The 17,295-nt window shown below is 35.4% G+C and overlaps 1 protein-coding gene across 4 annotated transcripts in view; it reads right to left on the bottom strand.

Annotated features, from left to right (window-relative positions):
* Nucleotides 1–17,295, bottom strand: part of OPA1 (OPA1 mitochondrial dynamin like GTPase) — a 47,631-nt gene that overhangs the window by 22,610 nt on the left and 7,726 nt on the right. For 2 of the 4 annotated variants that reach the window (XM_066325989.1, XM_066325992.1), the window contains 19 exons: nt 14,784–14,882; nt 10,470–10,523; nt 10,144–10,248; nt 9,124–9,210; nt 8,169–8,282; nt 7,759–7,839; nt 7,240–7,314; nt 6,845–6,916; nt 6,606–6,705; nt 5,970–6,100; nt 5,378–5,450; nt 5,214–5,286; nt 4,366–4,481; nt 3,717–3,781; nt 3,067–3,143; nt 2,706–2,871; nt 2,038–2,190; nt 1,325–1,433; nt 624–703 (listed from right to left, as the gene is read on the bottom strand). In XM_066325989.1, coding sequence (XP_066182086.1) covers nt 624–703; nt 1,325–1,433; nt 2,038–2,190; nt 2,706–2,871; nt 3,067–3,143; nt 3,717–3,781; nt 4,366–4,481; nt 5,214–5,286; nt 5,378–5,450; nt 5,970–6,100; nt 6,606–6,705; nt 6,845–6,916; nt 7,240–7,314; nt 7,759–7,839; nt 8,169–8,282; nt 9,124–9,210; nt 10,144–10,248; nt 10,470–10,523; nt 14,784–14,882 — 1,830 coding nt within the window. The remainder of the gene's footprint in view (nt 1–623; nt 704–1,324; nt 1,434–2,037; nt 2,191–2,705; nt 2,872–3,066; nt 3,144–3,716; nt 3,782–4,365; nt 4,482–5,213; nt 5,287–5,377; nt 5,451–5,969; nt 6,101–6,605; nt 6,706–6,844; nt 6,917–7,239; nt 7,315–7,758; nt 7,840–8,168; nt 8,283–9,123; nt 9,211–10,143; nt 10,249–10,469; nt 10,524–14,783; nt 14,883–17,295) is intronic. The other 2 variants (XM_066325990.1, XM_066325991.1) reach the window with 1 other exon arrangement.

The raw sequence follows: 17,295 nt of genomic DNA, 5'->3' as shown, positions 1-17,295 counted from the left end.
GGGCTCACGTTCATATACCACTTGTGACTCTGATGAGAATTGTAATTTTTGCCTATTAGCTAGCAGGAACTCTCCATGCATTCATACCTTTAAGCTGCTGTTCATAAAAGTCAATTAATATAAGCTGAAGTCACTACCTTGCTCCAATAGCTGGCTGCATATAGCTGACTGTAAAATTCCTTTCTCTGAAAAAATTACTTCCTACTCTATCCTTCTAAATTCTGCTTACTTCTTTAAAGTATGAATCAATTTCAGAAACAGAAAACTGCACATGACTTCTGTTTAGAAGGCAGGCATGAAAAGTATAGAAGAGAATAGTCCAGTTTCCACCTGCTTTCACTGATTTCTTTCTACTGCAAAAAGTTCAATACACAGGTCAACGGCACAATAGCAAAAATGTCATCCAGCTGAAAAATGGAAAATAGTTTACAAGTCACTCTGTAGATGGAGTATGGAAAAAGTGCACTGAATTCTCCATACTATTTAAAACAATGACAAGTGATGTTATTCTGTAGTCGTCTAAACAGAGTGAATTGGTAGTTTTGAAAATTCATTGAGTAATAATCAAGTTTTCTAAAGGTAGCAGACTATAAATTCTTTATAATTTTTTTTTCTCCTTTTACCTGTTCTTTGGTGCGGCCTACCCAGTGCATCCATCTTTTTTTCCAGTCTGGACCCACCATATCTTCAATAACAGATTCAGCTGAAAAAGGAGGTATGATATTAAATATCAAACAAAATATATGCAACCAGCCAAATTTATACTTTCAATACTTAGTATGTGAACAAGAACGAACATTTTATTGAAGAACATCAAATACACCACCACTGACTTAAGTCAGATGTCTTTTACTTCAAGCAATATTTGATGTATTTTACTAAAATTTAAAAATTGCTTCCAATCAGTAGATAATTCAAGTAGTACATAAAAAACACAACATCCCTTTACTGAGACCACCTTATCATGCCCTTAAAAAACCTCAAATCTTACCTTGGCTGCAACTTGCAACAAAACTGATTATGCTAGAAACCAATAAACAGACCAATTATTTTCCCTGAATTTATCCTGTTCTCCTACATGTGCTTTAGATAATTTTTCTGAATCTATAGATCTCTACTGCTTCTCATTCAGTTGCCTCATTTTAAGAGCATGAGAGCTTTTGAGGTTGTATTTTGCTACATATTTCTATCAGTATCAGTATGATTGTAAGCAGTCACCATGACAGTTGGGTTGATAAAAATGCTGTACTTCAGTGAAGTGAACAAGATCAAGACTGGCTCAGATTAAAAAGCAAAGAAGAGTGGAATATATGACAGCACTCACTGTCTTTGAGCCGACTTTGGAGCGTCTCTTCCATGAAATGAATGGCTGCATCCCACTGCTGTTTATCAGATATTGACCGATCTTCCAAAGCATTGTGCTGGATCACCCGCTGCAACACAGAATGTCACTTTAGCATGCAGTAAATCATTTATTCAGGAGTTAGTTAATAACCCATTCCTAGTATTCTTTTAATTTTTTAATGTCTGCTAAAACAGATTATACTGGGCACACACAAGATACTCAAGAGGCACCTTTCAAAGTACTGCCAAATTTATTTCCATGTGCCTCTAACTCTTTTCTACAGCCTGTATAAATAATGGGAAAAAAAAATGAAAGAAAAAAAAAAGGTATGGAATCCCTCTGCATTACAGAATCTATAAAGATGGAAATGAAATGATGCTATTTTATGTGGCTACACTGAACAGAACAAATAAGCTGATCCAAGCAATTCTCACCAGGCTGCCCCTGTGCAGCCAGTGCATTATGGAGGACATTAATGAACCAACCAAAACAGTTTTATTAGACACTATTTAGGGCAATAACTAATAAAAGGTAATTATAAAATTAATTGAGAAACACTAAATTAAAACATTATATAGAAAAGGTGAGATGAACACAACAGCCATTTTATGATTACAGTGAAAGAATGCAAAAACACTGATTATTCCACTCTTGAAAAAACACTTCAAGGCAAAAAACCCTCTACATTATACCAGGCTATCCTCTGCTCTTTCATTCCATTTATGTCGCTTAATAGTTTCTTCTTTGACAGCTTGCTTCAATTTATCAAAGATATCATCGTGCTCTTTTCCTTTTTTTTCTGTCATGAAACGGGAAAATTCTTCTTGCAAAGTCTCCCAAGCCACCTGGAAAGTTAGCAAACAATTCCTCCTGAAATGGATCAGCTGATAAAGGCACATTTATTACAATTCGTTTAAGTATGAAAATCTGGAGATTTAAAAAACAAACAAACAAACCATGCAAGCATAAATCACTGACTCTTCCTTTGCTGACTTATCCACTACTAATAAAAGCAACACTAATCTTTGCTTCACTGTATTGCAGCAAGCAGAATTCTGCTAAATTTGCATAAATCCATTAAATGTGAATATACCTACTTGAGAGGTTTGTTAACATTGCAAAAATAGTTTTGGGTTTTCTTCTTTAACAGGCAAAATTCACCAGAAGAGCAAAATACAATGTTTCTGCTCCATATGGTTCTGGGACATCAAGATCTAGCCAGCCTTCTCTGACATATAAGTTAGTTAAAAGAGCTGCAGTCAGCCATCCAAACATCACCTTCCTTCTCTGGAGTTATGCTTTCATTTTAAATTATAATTAGGTTCTAATATTTTTAAAATTTTAATAACTAAATTCTCACCTCCACTGCTTTATTAGGCAGTTGCTTGTCAGTCCATTGCTTCAGTTTGATGTCCACAGTGGTGTTAAATGTCCCTGAGTTTGCAGTCTGTGCTGCTGGCAGGTATATATTCTCAATCACATGAGTAGATACCCTTTCCCATAAAGTTTTCTCAAGTATCTCCTCCCTAAAATGAGAGTTGTAACATATGTGATGGTTTCCAGTACACACGTGACTAATAGGTACGCATTCGATTTGTTAGGAACACAGAAAACAAGACTACAGATCACAGGAATACAATACATTGTAGAAAAAGTTTCTAGAACTCTATTTTAAAGGCAAACTTCTAGCAAATTTTAAAAAAAAGAAAAAATTACCATACCAGTGCTTTGGTGTGACCTGAGTCAAACTTATGACTTCATCAAGAATCTCGTTCTTTGCTTTCTCAAACAGTTCATTCTGTGCAAACGGAAATAAGATTAAGTCTAGTTTGATCATGTTTCCATAGACAAGGTAAAAATTCTAAAACCTTTTTCTTAAGGTCTTTAAGCCTCTAATGATACCTCCTGGTCATGTTCTGAGCCGTGTGTACATATCATCACCTACCCTGGTTTACCATACATCTTCCCCCCCATCTCCTGCATGCCTTTTGCCAGGCATGGCATTTCAATATTCAGGATCTCTATAAAAGAATTAGAAAATGAGATCCAAATTGTTTTGTTACTCTGTCTGTCTGAAATGTAACTTCTCTTTGCCAGTTCTATCATGATCAGAAAGAACCTATCCCTGAGAGCAAGTTAGGTGAGGTAACTGTATACTAGAAGAGTGAAGGACTTAAGTGCTGAAGCATCACAATTTTGAAGAACAGTATTTCCTTCCCTTACAATAATTTACACTGTCCTAACATTTTGAAATGTCAGTACCTCATGTTAACTTTAAGAAACCTTTACAAATGAAATTAAAAGGCATAAATTTTAATTCATAATCTTCAACCCTTTGTAGCACACAAATGAAAGCAGTAGTGTAATTTACCCTGTCAAGCTCTCGCAACCGGGGGTAATTGTTCTTCCATTCCGTCTCAAGATTGAAACGTGTGGCTGCAAAAACAGAAACACAGCCTTGGTTTTTTCAGTTGTCCATATGCACTTCATGACTACCTTGAAAGTTCAGCAGGTCTCAAAATTGCCAAAAATCTTGATTATGAAAAACTCTCCAAGAACTTTAAGTGTGTCTGGAAATGAGCAGAATCTTTTTCTGTTTATGTCAAGATACTCTGTCTACAAATTGCAGAATTCACGCATTAAAAAAGTGCAGTGGAGTCATTCAATTTCCAGCTCTGCACATGTCAGCCCTGCCCTGGCTGACCCGATGGTAGCTTTATACTAGAAGCCATTTTAAATGTCTTAATCCAGAGGAAGAACTGTTGTTTTGCCCTTTTGTTCTTCATACTTATTTATTCCTTTGGTTTTAGAGCAAGTGGCACTTCACAAAATAAATTACTTTTTTAGTTTTTCTCGAAAAATTACCTGGGGCAATTATCAATTAATGGGAAATGCTGATCATATAAAATGTATGAAGCAATTGCCCAATCATGCTGGTAGGACAGTATTATATGCACACAGAAGAAATAACTGTTCAACAGCAATTTGCTATTTCCCTTGCTTTTCTAAAACGTGTTTACCTTTAAAAGCATCTGCTTGCTGCTCCACAGACTCTCTCACCATTTTCCAAAAGCAGTCTGATACAGCAAGACTTAAGTTCTTGGTTGTTACTTGATGTGCTTTCAGCATACTTGTCCTGTAAAAAAAGACAGCTAGAGGAAGTTCTCTGCATACCCATTCTTTTAGGCCCCCATTTTCTCCTCTCTAGAATAAAGCTTTGCTTCTAAGAGCAGAAAGTAACAAACTGTGTACCTAACACAAGTTCCAATCCCTTCCTCTTAACTACTCAGCGTAGATCACAAATAAAGCAAGGGGAAAAAGCTACAAAACAGGAACAAAACCCCTCAACCTAAGTAAGTTTTTATTCTAAAAGTTGCAGTGCAGGTACTACAGTCCCAAAGGTACTACTGTACCTCCCTGAGGAATACCAGCCTGTGAAATCAGAACTCCAGACAGTGAGCTTCCCTCAGAACACACAAACTAAGCCTTTGAATACAACATGGTCACACAAAGACAACTGACATTTAGAGGCACTAAAAGTCACTTTTGGACTGGATTCACTCCTCTCAGCTCTAAGTGCTTAGACATAGGCTGAAACTTAGTTCTTGTAGAGCCAATAGAGAGACACACAAACCTTGGAACCGTGGCCCATAACTGCAGTGGAATCAACTGCTGCCTGAAAATGCCTGTCTGCCTCCACTGACTTACAGCAAGCATTAGGGAAACCAGGATAAATTGGTGACCTCAACATATTCACTCTCAATTAGCATTTCCACATTGCAATCCTTTTAAACTCAACGAGAAAAACTGATGCTAGCATTTACCTACACAGCCTCATTTTAACAGAAAGAATAAAACAGCAACATACTTTAACAGCTTTGAATTTTGAAAAAATTCCTCTTCATATTCTTTAATAGATTCAATGCTTTCACTGCTGTTTCCTGCAGAAAGAAAAGAGTGCTGCAACAGTTCCATTTAGACAGCTTTCTGGGCTACCAAGGACAAAATAAGCAGAGCTAGAGCTCTCTTTACCTTTTCCAGTAACAACTGCGAAATAACCCAAAGCTTTCATTGGGAAGAGTTTGCCTTCAATAATTTGCTGGATCTATGAAGATAAAGGAATAAAAATAGTCATTAACTTTGCACAGAGACATTCCTTCAGCGAAGTTTTAGGGCCAGATCTAGTCACATCTATGCATAGACTACAGGAGGAAGCAGTTTGTCATGGGACCATGAGTTCTATGGAGATTTGTTTGTTTCCATGGAAGAGATTTTGTTTGTTCTATGGAAAGCAAACAAAAAAATAAAGGCATAAAAATCTAAAAAGGCATAACACAGAAGAACATAACACAACAAAAATGCCTATCCCAGACTATCCTTAAGCCTTTTTGGTCATGTGTATGAAAGAAATGAGTATTACAGCAAGCTGAGACTAAAGTCACATAGCTGACCACTAAAAGCAGGCCTGAGAGAGATTAAAACAACCACCAAAAATCATCATACTGAATAAGAAGTGAAAACCACCTAGAACTGGCAGGTGAGGTCCAATATCTCTGACAGCATCTCAAGTATTTTACCAAGTGTGACTTCAGCCAGCACAATATGAGAAAGAGTTTCAACTCACCCTGTTTGGACTAGCCACATTCTTCTCTGCAAGATCCACCTTAGTCAACACAAATATTGTCCTTTTTCCTTGGGGATCCATTTGGCTGACTAAGTCTGTGACAATACTGCGTTCTGCATCCACTGACCCATCTAAAATAAATACAAAGTTTATTTTAGGGATTGTGAACACACAGTAAGCATCAAGCAAGTTTCATGTTACAAATTCAACCCAGTAAAATTTGACTTATGTTCCATTTTGGATACACATAGAAAAATTGCTTTGTTCCCAGAATCAAAGCAAACCAGCTTGTTGTAGTTCTGTAAGTTTTGAACAAGTACCAGCTTGCTCAAAATATTCAATACTATATTATATTCAATATTATTGCATGCTACCTCCCAAAACACTTTTGTGGAAAACTTGAATTTTACTATCAGCACCATTCCTCTTTAATGCTAAAAAAACTTAGCAAAACTCTTGCTTTTCACTGCAGATTTTGCACAGATTGCCTTAATTTATAAGAGAGATTCCAGAACATGCTGTTTTGTACACTACACAAACTCTCATAAAAGGAAAAATACCATCAGAACATACTTCAGAGTAAGAAAAGAACCATGATTACAAACATAAATTGATAATTGTTTGGACTCTTAGTACCTTGAATACAGAGGATGATGGCATTAGGATTCTGCATGTAGGCCTTGCTGATGCTAAAGATAGTTTCCTTTGTATCTGGAGCCATACCCGAAGTCACAGTCTTTAATATTCACATGGAAATAAGTATTTAAGGAAACAAAGAAAAAAAACATGTTAAAAAAATCCCTAACTGCTAATATTCTCACCAGTAACACAACCTCATTTACATGTCTTCATCTTTTAAATTACTCCATACTTACACTAATGACTCCAGGTAAATCAACCAATACCATTCTCTGCAAACCAGGACCTTTCACACTTAAGGAGATAGTCTGTAAAATAAAATTAAAATTAGAGGTCTATACACAACCTATTTCGAATGTAGTTACATAGACAAATACACATATATAAAACTAAATGAACACATATTTACATACATATGCTTAAATCAACAACGACCTGTCATTTTAAATAGGAAGTACAACTTTAAATGTAATTGTTGCATAAAACTGATTTTAACAGTCCAAATACACTTTGTATACTGTAAAATATGAAGTATATGCAAACTGAATTCACCCCAGTCTCCCAGTTGAAGAATGTTTACAAAACATATACATGGACAGATATTTGCCATTAAAGATCTGACAAGTCCTACCTCAGTGCTAACAGTGCATCCTTCTTTCACGCTATTTCTCATTCTGATTTCTATTTCATTTCTCAAAGCTGCAAGCTGTTACACGAAAAACAAAATATCAAACACAAAACTCTTTATAACTGTGATAGAAGAAAAATTACCTAGAAGAAAAGAAAGAATTACCTAGAAGAAAAGAAAAATTACACAGAAAAACATTTGTAGTTAGGGATGAAGATCTCAGTTTATAAGTATTATTTCAAATGAATGTTTACTAAATTTGGTAAATGAGGAGGGCACTAAATGACAGATTACCTGCAGATCTCTTCATGCTTCAAAAGTGTCTTGGCACAAGGAACACTCTACATTTTATCCACTTCAGTGCCAGCCAAAGAGATAATTTAATAACTAATACAATGCCTTGCCCCACTAAACATCTTTCACTCTAATTAAAGAGGGGCTTAGAGATCACTGAGACACACAAAATTAATTCAGAGAATCAATAGAAGCCTCACTAACTTCCAGTCACTTTATTATACTTACATCCTCCTCTTTGGTCAGATCAAACTCCCGAGAGCTGTCTTTGAATAAAGCCACATGGTGGGGACCTTCACTAAGGGTTACCTAAATGTTAAAAACTTTAATGAGAAAGCACAGCAAATCCAACACAAAGAAATATGAGAAGTACATGGCACATATACACTTCCCTCTGTAGAAACATAATTATATGTAATGCTTATTTAGCACAAAATTATTAAATGGTGCTGCTACAACTCAGACAATACACAAGGATCATATATAGACCTGCAGAGCTTTTGTCATTGGCTGAAACAACTCCCTTGCTTAGAGGCCATTTTATAAACCTATGTACATGTATGCTTCAATCAATGTCATGATCAGAGGGAGAACAATACAGCAAATGCTGACTCAGAGGTGATGATGATGTTTCTTACCTTGACAGGGGAACGTGTCATCATCTCCCCAGAGCCTCGAGGGAATATGCGGGCCTGGGCGATCATTTCTAGCACGCTGGTTTTTCCTGCACTCTGGTCTCCAACCACCACCACCTCAAGGGAAAGTTTAAACAGCCATTGGCTTTTGGAAGGACATTTTGGAAGTTTAGACAAAAGCTGACTAGGAAGGCATACATCTGTATCAACATCAGCTGTATTCTGCTTGATAATAAATGCATTTGTTTAAAGATGGAATCTTTGAAGAAATACCAACTTGTAGTCAAGCAAAAAAATTGACTTGTGCTTAAGACAGCACAGTCCACAAAGCACCCTGCCAGGGCATCTAATGAAGAGAAGGAGGACTTGTTGCTCTAGTGGCAGGCAGCTCTTCTCTTGTACAAAATCCTTTTAGCAGGCAAACACTACTCATCTGGTAGATAATGCTTCTGCTGGGAAAGAGCTGACTCCATCTCAGCAGCTTCCTACGTGCTACAGGTGGTTGTGAAAGCAGGAAGCATTCCTGGCCCTCTCCTACACCAGCAGTCAGGCTAATCTCTTCCCAAATCCCCCCACAGCAGCAGCACTGCCGTGGGGAGATGGACAGGGCACCTTACTCAGCTCCAGTCACATGCACTGGGAAACAACCACTTGACAAAGCTGACAAGGATGGGGTGCAAAGACTGAAACCATTTAAAATGAAAAACTGAGCACAGCAGCAGTAACTGAATCTAGACAGGGTTTATCTAAAGCCAAAACAGGCTTAGCCTGGTTAAACAGGTTATTTTCCAAATTATCTTTTTGTTTGTAAAATGAAAGACATGTCTTTAGCAAAAAGGTGGAGTTATAAGAAAATAGCCTAGCAGTAACTCCGGATTATTTTGGAATATAACGAAATGTTCTATTTAATTGTACAGCTGGTGTTTCAGAAAAATCACTGAATTTGTTATTGACTTACTCGAGGTAGGTGATCTTGAGTGTTATAACTGGCATCATAATCAGACAGGATGTCAAGTACTTCAGAATACATATCAATCAAGGACTTCTACAAAACAAAAAACCCAAACAAACGTAAAGAAAGAAAATACAGCCAAATAAGAGAACAAAGACAACTTCTTCTGTAAACTTGTGTAAAAATGTTTTCACTTTCTCCTGATGGTTTGAAACCACAGCTGTCTATACTGCAGCACAGATCTTTGTTCTATAAAATACAATACCAAGTAAAGTCACCCCTTGACTCCTGTGGATGAAGGAGGAAAATGAGAGTTCCTATGTACAGCATAAGAGAACAACTGAGTGCAAACTTTGCAGCTTTAAAGTTAAGCTAAATTGAATTTCTCCCATTAAACATCTAGACGAATTAGTTTGACGAACAATAAATATTGACAAGGATCTAGAGTTATCAATCTGATTCTGCACAAGTAAGATTCATCTTTCAGTTCCCAGAGGAAAGAGCAGGATCCATACTGGTTAATAAATGACACAGAGAAACAGGAAATATGCAACATCCATTTTTAGAATGCTCAGGATGTTGGCAGACAAAACCAAAACCAGTCTCATTGGATTTATACAGTCATTAAATGATGTTCCCTGACCCCATAACTTACTCCTACCAAGCTCAATGAGACCCATGACAAAGCACAAAGGTATCAGACTGTGTGTGCAAAGAGAGTTGGAAGCAAGATTATCCGAAAATACAGTGAAGCTACATGAAAAAAACAAGCCACATTTCCCAATCACCTAGGTAAGTTATTTAGTTAGACATGGTAATACCTTTGTTTTTTCAACTGAAGCCACTTCCAAAAGTTATATAATTAAATAATAAAGAACGCATAAAAGTCTTATGACTCAAAAAAATTAACAGAGGCATCTTAAAACTAATGTTAGAAGTTTATACATGAATTAACAAACGCAATTTGTAATAGCATAACGGAAAATATGGCATAATTATATTTCAATGTGGTTCTGTAATACATACTTTTAACTTCCTCTGATGAATTCCCTTGTCATCTCTTTGCAGCACCAATTTTCTTAATTCTTTGTTCTCCTTCTCTAATCGCTCAAGCATTCTTTGGTATTTGAGCTATAAGAAGTAGTACAAACACATTTGTGTAACAATGGACATGGTAGATTCACATAAGCAAAGTTTTACCTATGAAAAACTATAATCCTTCAGGCAGGTCTTTCATAAATTCAGAAGCCTTTGTGACTTTTACTAAATATACCTCAGTGCTTTTGTCTAGTAAATCTGAGTCTGCTGAACACAAATCACTACTTAAGGCATTAATAACTCAAAAAAGTCACCTGAGTGCGTAGAAGTTCTTCTTGAAGTTGATCAATCTTCTCTTTGTCAGAAACCTACAAAGAAAAATAATCACGGCTACCATCACTTGTTTCGTTTAAGCACTGTAAGTAACCAAATTAAGAACTGAAAGCTTCATTCCACGTAAGAAAAACGACTTCACATGCATTTTACAGCAAGTAAAGAATTCTTCACTTAGCATTTGAAATTTAAAGCTGATGGAAAGCCCAATCTGCAACAGGAGGTTCACATCAGAGAATTGTCTGAATTTCAATACATGCAAATGTAAAAAATTAACCCTTCAAGACTTAATATTGGGAAAGTGGGCTTAAGGAAAAGCAGCTTCATATAGTGCTGAGACTTCTGGCCACTGAACTAAATGTAGTTTTAGTGGTCAAATTCTCAGGATCTTGTATATTCATTTTCTGAATTAGCATAATTTTAATGTGATAAAATCACTGAACACCTGCTTGCTACAAAAAATACTTTCAGGTGAGTATTCACTATTTATGAATATTCATAAGCATTCTTATTTCATAATTGTTTGTCAGAATTCTAAATGTGCTGCCCAACTTCATACATTTTAGATACCCAGGACAGTCTTGAAGGGTTATTTCAAAATTATTTAAATTACATTAAACCCAGAAAAATTAGGATATTATAGTACAAGAGATCTTGAGGTTCAAGGCATTAATGTCATAAGCTCAAGCCCTAAGAACATTCTAAGCCAAATGTTTCTAAAATGTGTTCATCAAGGTACAGTAAACAGTTGTTTTAAACATTCCCCTTTCAGTAACACAAAGACAAAAAGCATAAATTGAGTTATGCAAATTCTTATGATGTAATTACTTACAAACAATAAAATCTAATGGTTGACTGATGAAATACTCAACTTAGAAAAAATGATAACCTAAACAATTACTGAGTGTGTCAATATTTAATTAAAGTTCACATGATAAAGCCCATGTGACATTTACAACTCAAGCTGACTTCAGATGAGAAAGAGAATATTATTTAATATGCAGAGGACAGCTGTTACTAAGACATAAATTAATTGAATTACTAAAACTTTACAACAGTTGTTAAACACAAAACAAGAAAAATCCACAATTATTCATAGTGATCAATATCATGTAGCTGTTAAGCCTGAAGAATTGTGTCTGCACTTTATAGAAAGAAATCCAAGCTGACACTTCCATCTCATTCCAGTTATTTTCTTTCATAAAGAGCAAAGACAAAATGTTATAAATTAACTTTTCATTGCTGTTAATTAGTTCAATGGTAGCAAAAGTACATCAGGAACAGGGTTAGCTGAACAGAGGACTTGATGCATGCAGCCACAAGGTGCTATATGCAAATTAACATTTACATATACACACACCTCCAACACCTCAGAGATATAAGGGGAAAATAAAAACAGGAAGGCAAAGAGAATGATGTGCAGAGCCAAAAGAAGCAAGAAAATTTAGGAAAGAAAAGGAAATCTAAGTGTTTCCATGTGCTGTAGACTTGCAAAGGAGATAACATTTTCCTGCTCTCTGCTGTTCTCAAAGGATTTGTGGTGCCATGATGCTCCTCTGAAGTGCTTCCCTACAGACACCTCCAACCACAGGCTCTGTCTGTGGGCTGATGCTTCTGTTCAACACAGACAGCCAAAATATTGCACAGTCTCAAGTTGCAAGATCTGAAGCAAAGAATCATCTAGCACTAGATGATTAATTCTAACAAGGATGTTAGGTAAGTTACGTCAAGGCCAACAGACAGCTCCAGAACAATGTCTTTGCCTCAGTGCTTAATACAGGTGTGATTTCAATGTTAGTTCATACAGTATTTTGAATATGTGGTCCATAATACTGCTAGAAAATTATAAGTTGCCAATAAAAGCTAAAGCTAATATATGAATTTGAAGCATTAAGAGTCACGTAAGACTGATATCTGATTTCTGTCCCACCTCCCCAAAAAATCAACTATTAGGGTGTGTTTATATAGGTACACGAGTATTTGTTGAATCCAGTTCAATATGGTTTGTAACTCAAGATTCCTCCCTCTTTCCCCATTGCCACCATAAAGAACTATGAGAAAAGAATACTGGAGACTTATTTTCAATCAAGGGCCCTCGCACACAGCTATCTGTTCACTAAGATGCCCAAAAGTTCCTTATAGAGTTACACTTTTTGCACAGCAGTTGCTTTTTGTTGCACAGCCTTTGTCACACATTGCATAAAATAATTATGTGCATCTGAAAACCCAGTAGCTTTGAAACCACAGCTTTTGGTATTGTGTATTCTCTAACCAGACTACAAATAATTTTAAATTGATTATGTGCAGAACTACAATTACTTCCAATAACTTAAATGAAAATATTAAGGCCCTGACAAAAGGCATTCAAACAGCCATGCACAGTGCAGCTGTACCAGACTAAACAATTTTACTGCAAAATATTTATCAACTGCTGCTCCCTCCCCAAAAAAAATCAATAGGAGAGGATTAAATTTTTATTTTTAGTATCTTCTCCTGATTGTAAGATGGTTTTTACTGTTACTCAATTTAAAACTGCAGTAGATCTAATACTGAGTAAATAAATTAAAATGGAAAAATATGCAAGTAAATTTGGCAACAAAACTTTCAAGAACAGAAATAAAATTACCATGTTTTCTTACAGACATGCAAGCAAGCCAGCTCAGTTAAAAAATAAAAAAGGTTAGTTTATGCCCTGTCAGAAAGGCCTGCAATGACTTATTTCAATGGCAGTCACAATTTGTTCTTCCAAAGGAGAATGTGGACCACTGATTGGATTCTTTGACCCATATCCTCATATCAAGGTATTAAAGAAAATAATTTACCATCTCTTTCAAGTTGATTCAAACATAAAGGTTAGTGTGACAAACAAGACTCATTCCTTGCCATGAGGCCTGTATGCCAAAAAGCACATTAAATGCCAAGTGAAAACTCTCTGTATGCAAAGGAAGGTAGCCCTTCAATCCTCTGAAAATACAGAGTACCTGCCACGCAGGGCAGGATAACATTTACAAAGGCAGCCCTTGCAGTTTCTTCACAGCTTGGGAATTGTGGAATTAGTTGCAACAAAGTACTAACAAAGTAGAATCTCAAACAGAAAAAAAATGTAGTATCAAGCTAATTTTTCTTCCTGATCGTGTTTATTAGGCTGATAAATTTTTATATATAAAATATTGTGTTGCTTTTCCAGAAATTTTTACAAGTTCACACATTTTATTATTACTTCCACATACTATTCCATACTCCAGCTCTCTCAATAAACTGTACACAATCTAACAAGGGAGCTTGTAACTCTAAACCATATAAAATAATACGGCAAGAAAGTAAAACATTTAAAGTACTACTACACTTTCAGAGAACACTGATTTTACCCTGTTGACGAACTAAAAAGCACGACAATTACAGCTATGCAAATATGTCTAAGAGCTTAATTCATATTTAGTGCATTCCTCTTTCTGTGGGATTTATCTTCAGATGTATAGAAGATCAAGTTCTCAGTGCACAATTTTTCAATATTCAATATTCAGTGCTCAATTCCAAAGCTGTTGAAAAGTACTACTAACCAGCAAGCTTTTAAGAAAGCACAAAAGCAGCCAACAAAGCAATGTGGTCAAGAATTACAGATTGCAACAGATCAGACAACTAAAATATCCCAATTTAAGAGGAATTTCCAATCAGCCATGTAACAATTAATAAAATGATCAGAGCTTAAATTAAACAAGTAAAGAGAAGTGCAGATGTTCTACAAGCACAACAAATCAGTAAAAATTCTCCTTTAAGATGAAAAACAGACAAGGGACTACCACTGATGAATATACAGATACTGTTATTACCAGCAGTTCAATTGTCTGTGCAAAATTATTACTAAAGAGTTGCTGTCATTTTCAGATTGGCAACAGCATAAAACAGGGGAGAAACGTTCCCGGACATATATTCCCTGTAAAAGAGCTACACTCTTACAAGACAGAGCTACCATAAACAAGCAACAGTAAACAGATCTGACATTAATTCATGTACTTTCTTTAAATGCATTTTTACTGTATGAACTTTAAATAACAGTTTTTATAGAGGCAGAAATAATACAATTTCAAAGTGACACAAAGTACCTGTTTTGCTTTTAACATCATGCTTTAAACACAACTTGGTTAAACTGAAACAGGACTACACATCTGTAGCGAAGTTGGCCAATTATTTGCGTCCACGATTTAATTAGTTAGATTTGTCTAGCTCAAATGCAGAGGGCTGAAGTATTTGATTAGAGTGAATGCAGAACAAATGGTCCCCTAAGCCATCATCACCTTGCGCTTCTGCTGGGAAGAGAAGCCAGCGGCTCTGCGCGCTTCCTCTTCGTGCTGCTGGATTTGCTGCTGTAACAGAATGAGCTCCCCGAGCAGGCCCTGCCGGGAGTTCATAATAAAAAGGAGAGGAAAAATTTGGAGTGTAAGGAAAACAAAGTTAAACCAAAAGGCATGACAAAGACAGATGAAAATCAGGTGTGAACGAGTCAGTTCAAACAAAAGTGAAGTTTTATTAGCAAGACCTCTTGCTAGCTGGAGTGGATAGAGCCAGCAAAACCATGCATTTTGCAAATCCAGGTAGAACAAAGCAACCAACATTTAGCTACATTTTACAGTCATATTCAACTTTAACTAAGCATCTAAATATTTTAAAAATTCTATCTATAACTATCCCAGCTTTAAAATATTATCAAACTTCAGTTCAGCTTTTTCAGTAGAAGTTCTTTAGGGTTTTTTTGCTTTTGTTTTTATTCCTCGCAAAATACAGACCGTTTATAAAAAGATGATTTTTGCCTGCTACTTAACTTTCTCAAACTAATAGAAGAAAAATAGTTCCTCAAACGTAAAAAAAAGATAAAGCTCCCTCTTCACTTCTGTAACACATTGCAGTTTAAATTCATGCTGTCATAACCCTTCCTGATCATTCCAGAAATCTCTAAAACTTAATGCTTATTCTTTGACTCATTTAGTACCTCCACAACGCTTAGTTTTCTACTCTTCTCCCTCCACACCAAACAATCCTATAATTTCAGAATTGGTTGAGAAAGCATCTACCAGAAATTTATGAACTGTTTATTTCAGAGACTGCAGAGAAGAATATTAATGAACTATTTAAATAAAGCTCTTTAAAAACATAATACGTCTTCTAAGAAAACATTCAGTGAAATGAAATGTTTCAAAAATGTACTTCACAAATCAAAACAAGCTCTGAAACAGAACTTTGGTGTAAGAATTCAAGACATCCATCATCAAGGTATACATTTGTTGCATGAAATACCCACACAGGCATGTACACAGAAGGATCAACATCACAAGAAAATGGATAAAACAAGAGACACAATCAAATGACCAATTATAAACATTTGTTAAACAGTGATTTGTATAACTTGAAGCATAAAAAAACCTTCTCATTTGCAATTTACTAAACCACTTTCAGATTTAATAAATGCCTCTAACGTCAGACCAGCAAATACACTAGAACTGTGCCAGGAACTCAGGCAAAGTATTTCATTACTACACAGCAGCAAGGAGAGGAAGCCTCATGGCTACATTTACTATTAGAAGAACAATAATAATATTTTGCCATTTTGCAGACAAGGAAACACTTGGTATGACCCAACACACTCCCTTTAAACATTATGCTACGGGTCCAAAAATACAAGAAAAAACGCTGAACAAAATCTGCCATGAAGGCCTTTCAGCATTTAAACATGAAATGTAACAGAAATTTGAAGTCACCAAATCTAATTATTTAATGAGCAATTCCTTTTAAAGACAACTGGTACACGTCACCCTTATTCCACAATAAAGTTTGAAAAGAACCCTTTTCAACTACAGTCACACAGTTTAATAAAGTATTCAAATAAAAAAAACTGATCACATTAATTAGCAAATTAACAATTTCTTATCAGATATAATTATTAGACCAGACAAAATTTTCATAATCATATTGATATAATCTTGTGATATTTTCCATACCACAGTCAAAGTTACACTGCAGATGTCACTGCATCCAAAACAAGCCCAGGATTGTAACAACTTTTAATGATACTACTGCTATTCAGTTAAAGTGTCAGTTATTTCAATTAACTGAGGCAATAAACTAAGATGGGCAGTATTTCACAAATCAACAGTAAGGCATTCTTTGTTTTACACAGTGAAACCTGTGCTAAGCAATCACTCTGGAGAAAAATACAGACAGTTTACAGACAAAGGGGAAATAAAAAGTTAGGTTAATTCTCATGTAAAAATCCATCACTCTTCTACAGGGGGGGAGATGGTTGTAAGATGCGAGCTTTGTGCATGTTTCACTATATATTATCATGCAGAATTAATGTAGAATAAATGTATACATGCCTGCATATATAGAAAAGTTGTTTATGGAAAAGTCTCAGTTATAGTTCAAAAAGTTTTAGTTCAAAAATAACTATATGAAAATTTACAAATTCCCTGATATATATTGTTTTGGTTACATTTTTGTAAAGCAATTTTAAAAAATAAACACAGGAAAATAAAATCCTTTAAAGAATGAGCAACATGACAATTTAGGAATTTAACAGAAATGAAAACAAAAAAATAAACTTCACCTTCTTGAAGAAAAAAGTGCTAAAACTTTAGGTTATCAAAATACAGTAACATTATCTTCCAGAGAATAGTAACAAAAATATGATGTATGCTTTATCTAGATAAAGAACATAAAAAACAGATTACTTTAAAAAAATGGAAATTCTTTAAGGCAGAAATTCTTGAGTAAGAACTGCAACTCTGAAAATGTCAACAGAAATGAGGTTGC

Source organism: Sylvia atricapilla, chromosome 10, assembly GCF_009819655.1.
Source record: "Sylvia atricapilla isolate bSylAtr1 chromosome 10, bSylAtr1.pri, whole genome shotgun sequence".
Classification (NCBI taxonomy): domain Eukaryota; kingdom Metazoa; phylum Chordata; class Aves; order Passeriformes; family Sylviidae; genus Sylvia; species Sylvia atricapilla.
The sequence above is the reverse complement of the archived record's forward strand: the minus strand, read 5'-3'. Positions and strand labels throughout refer to the sequence as shown.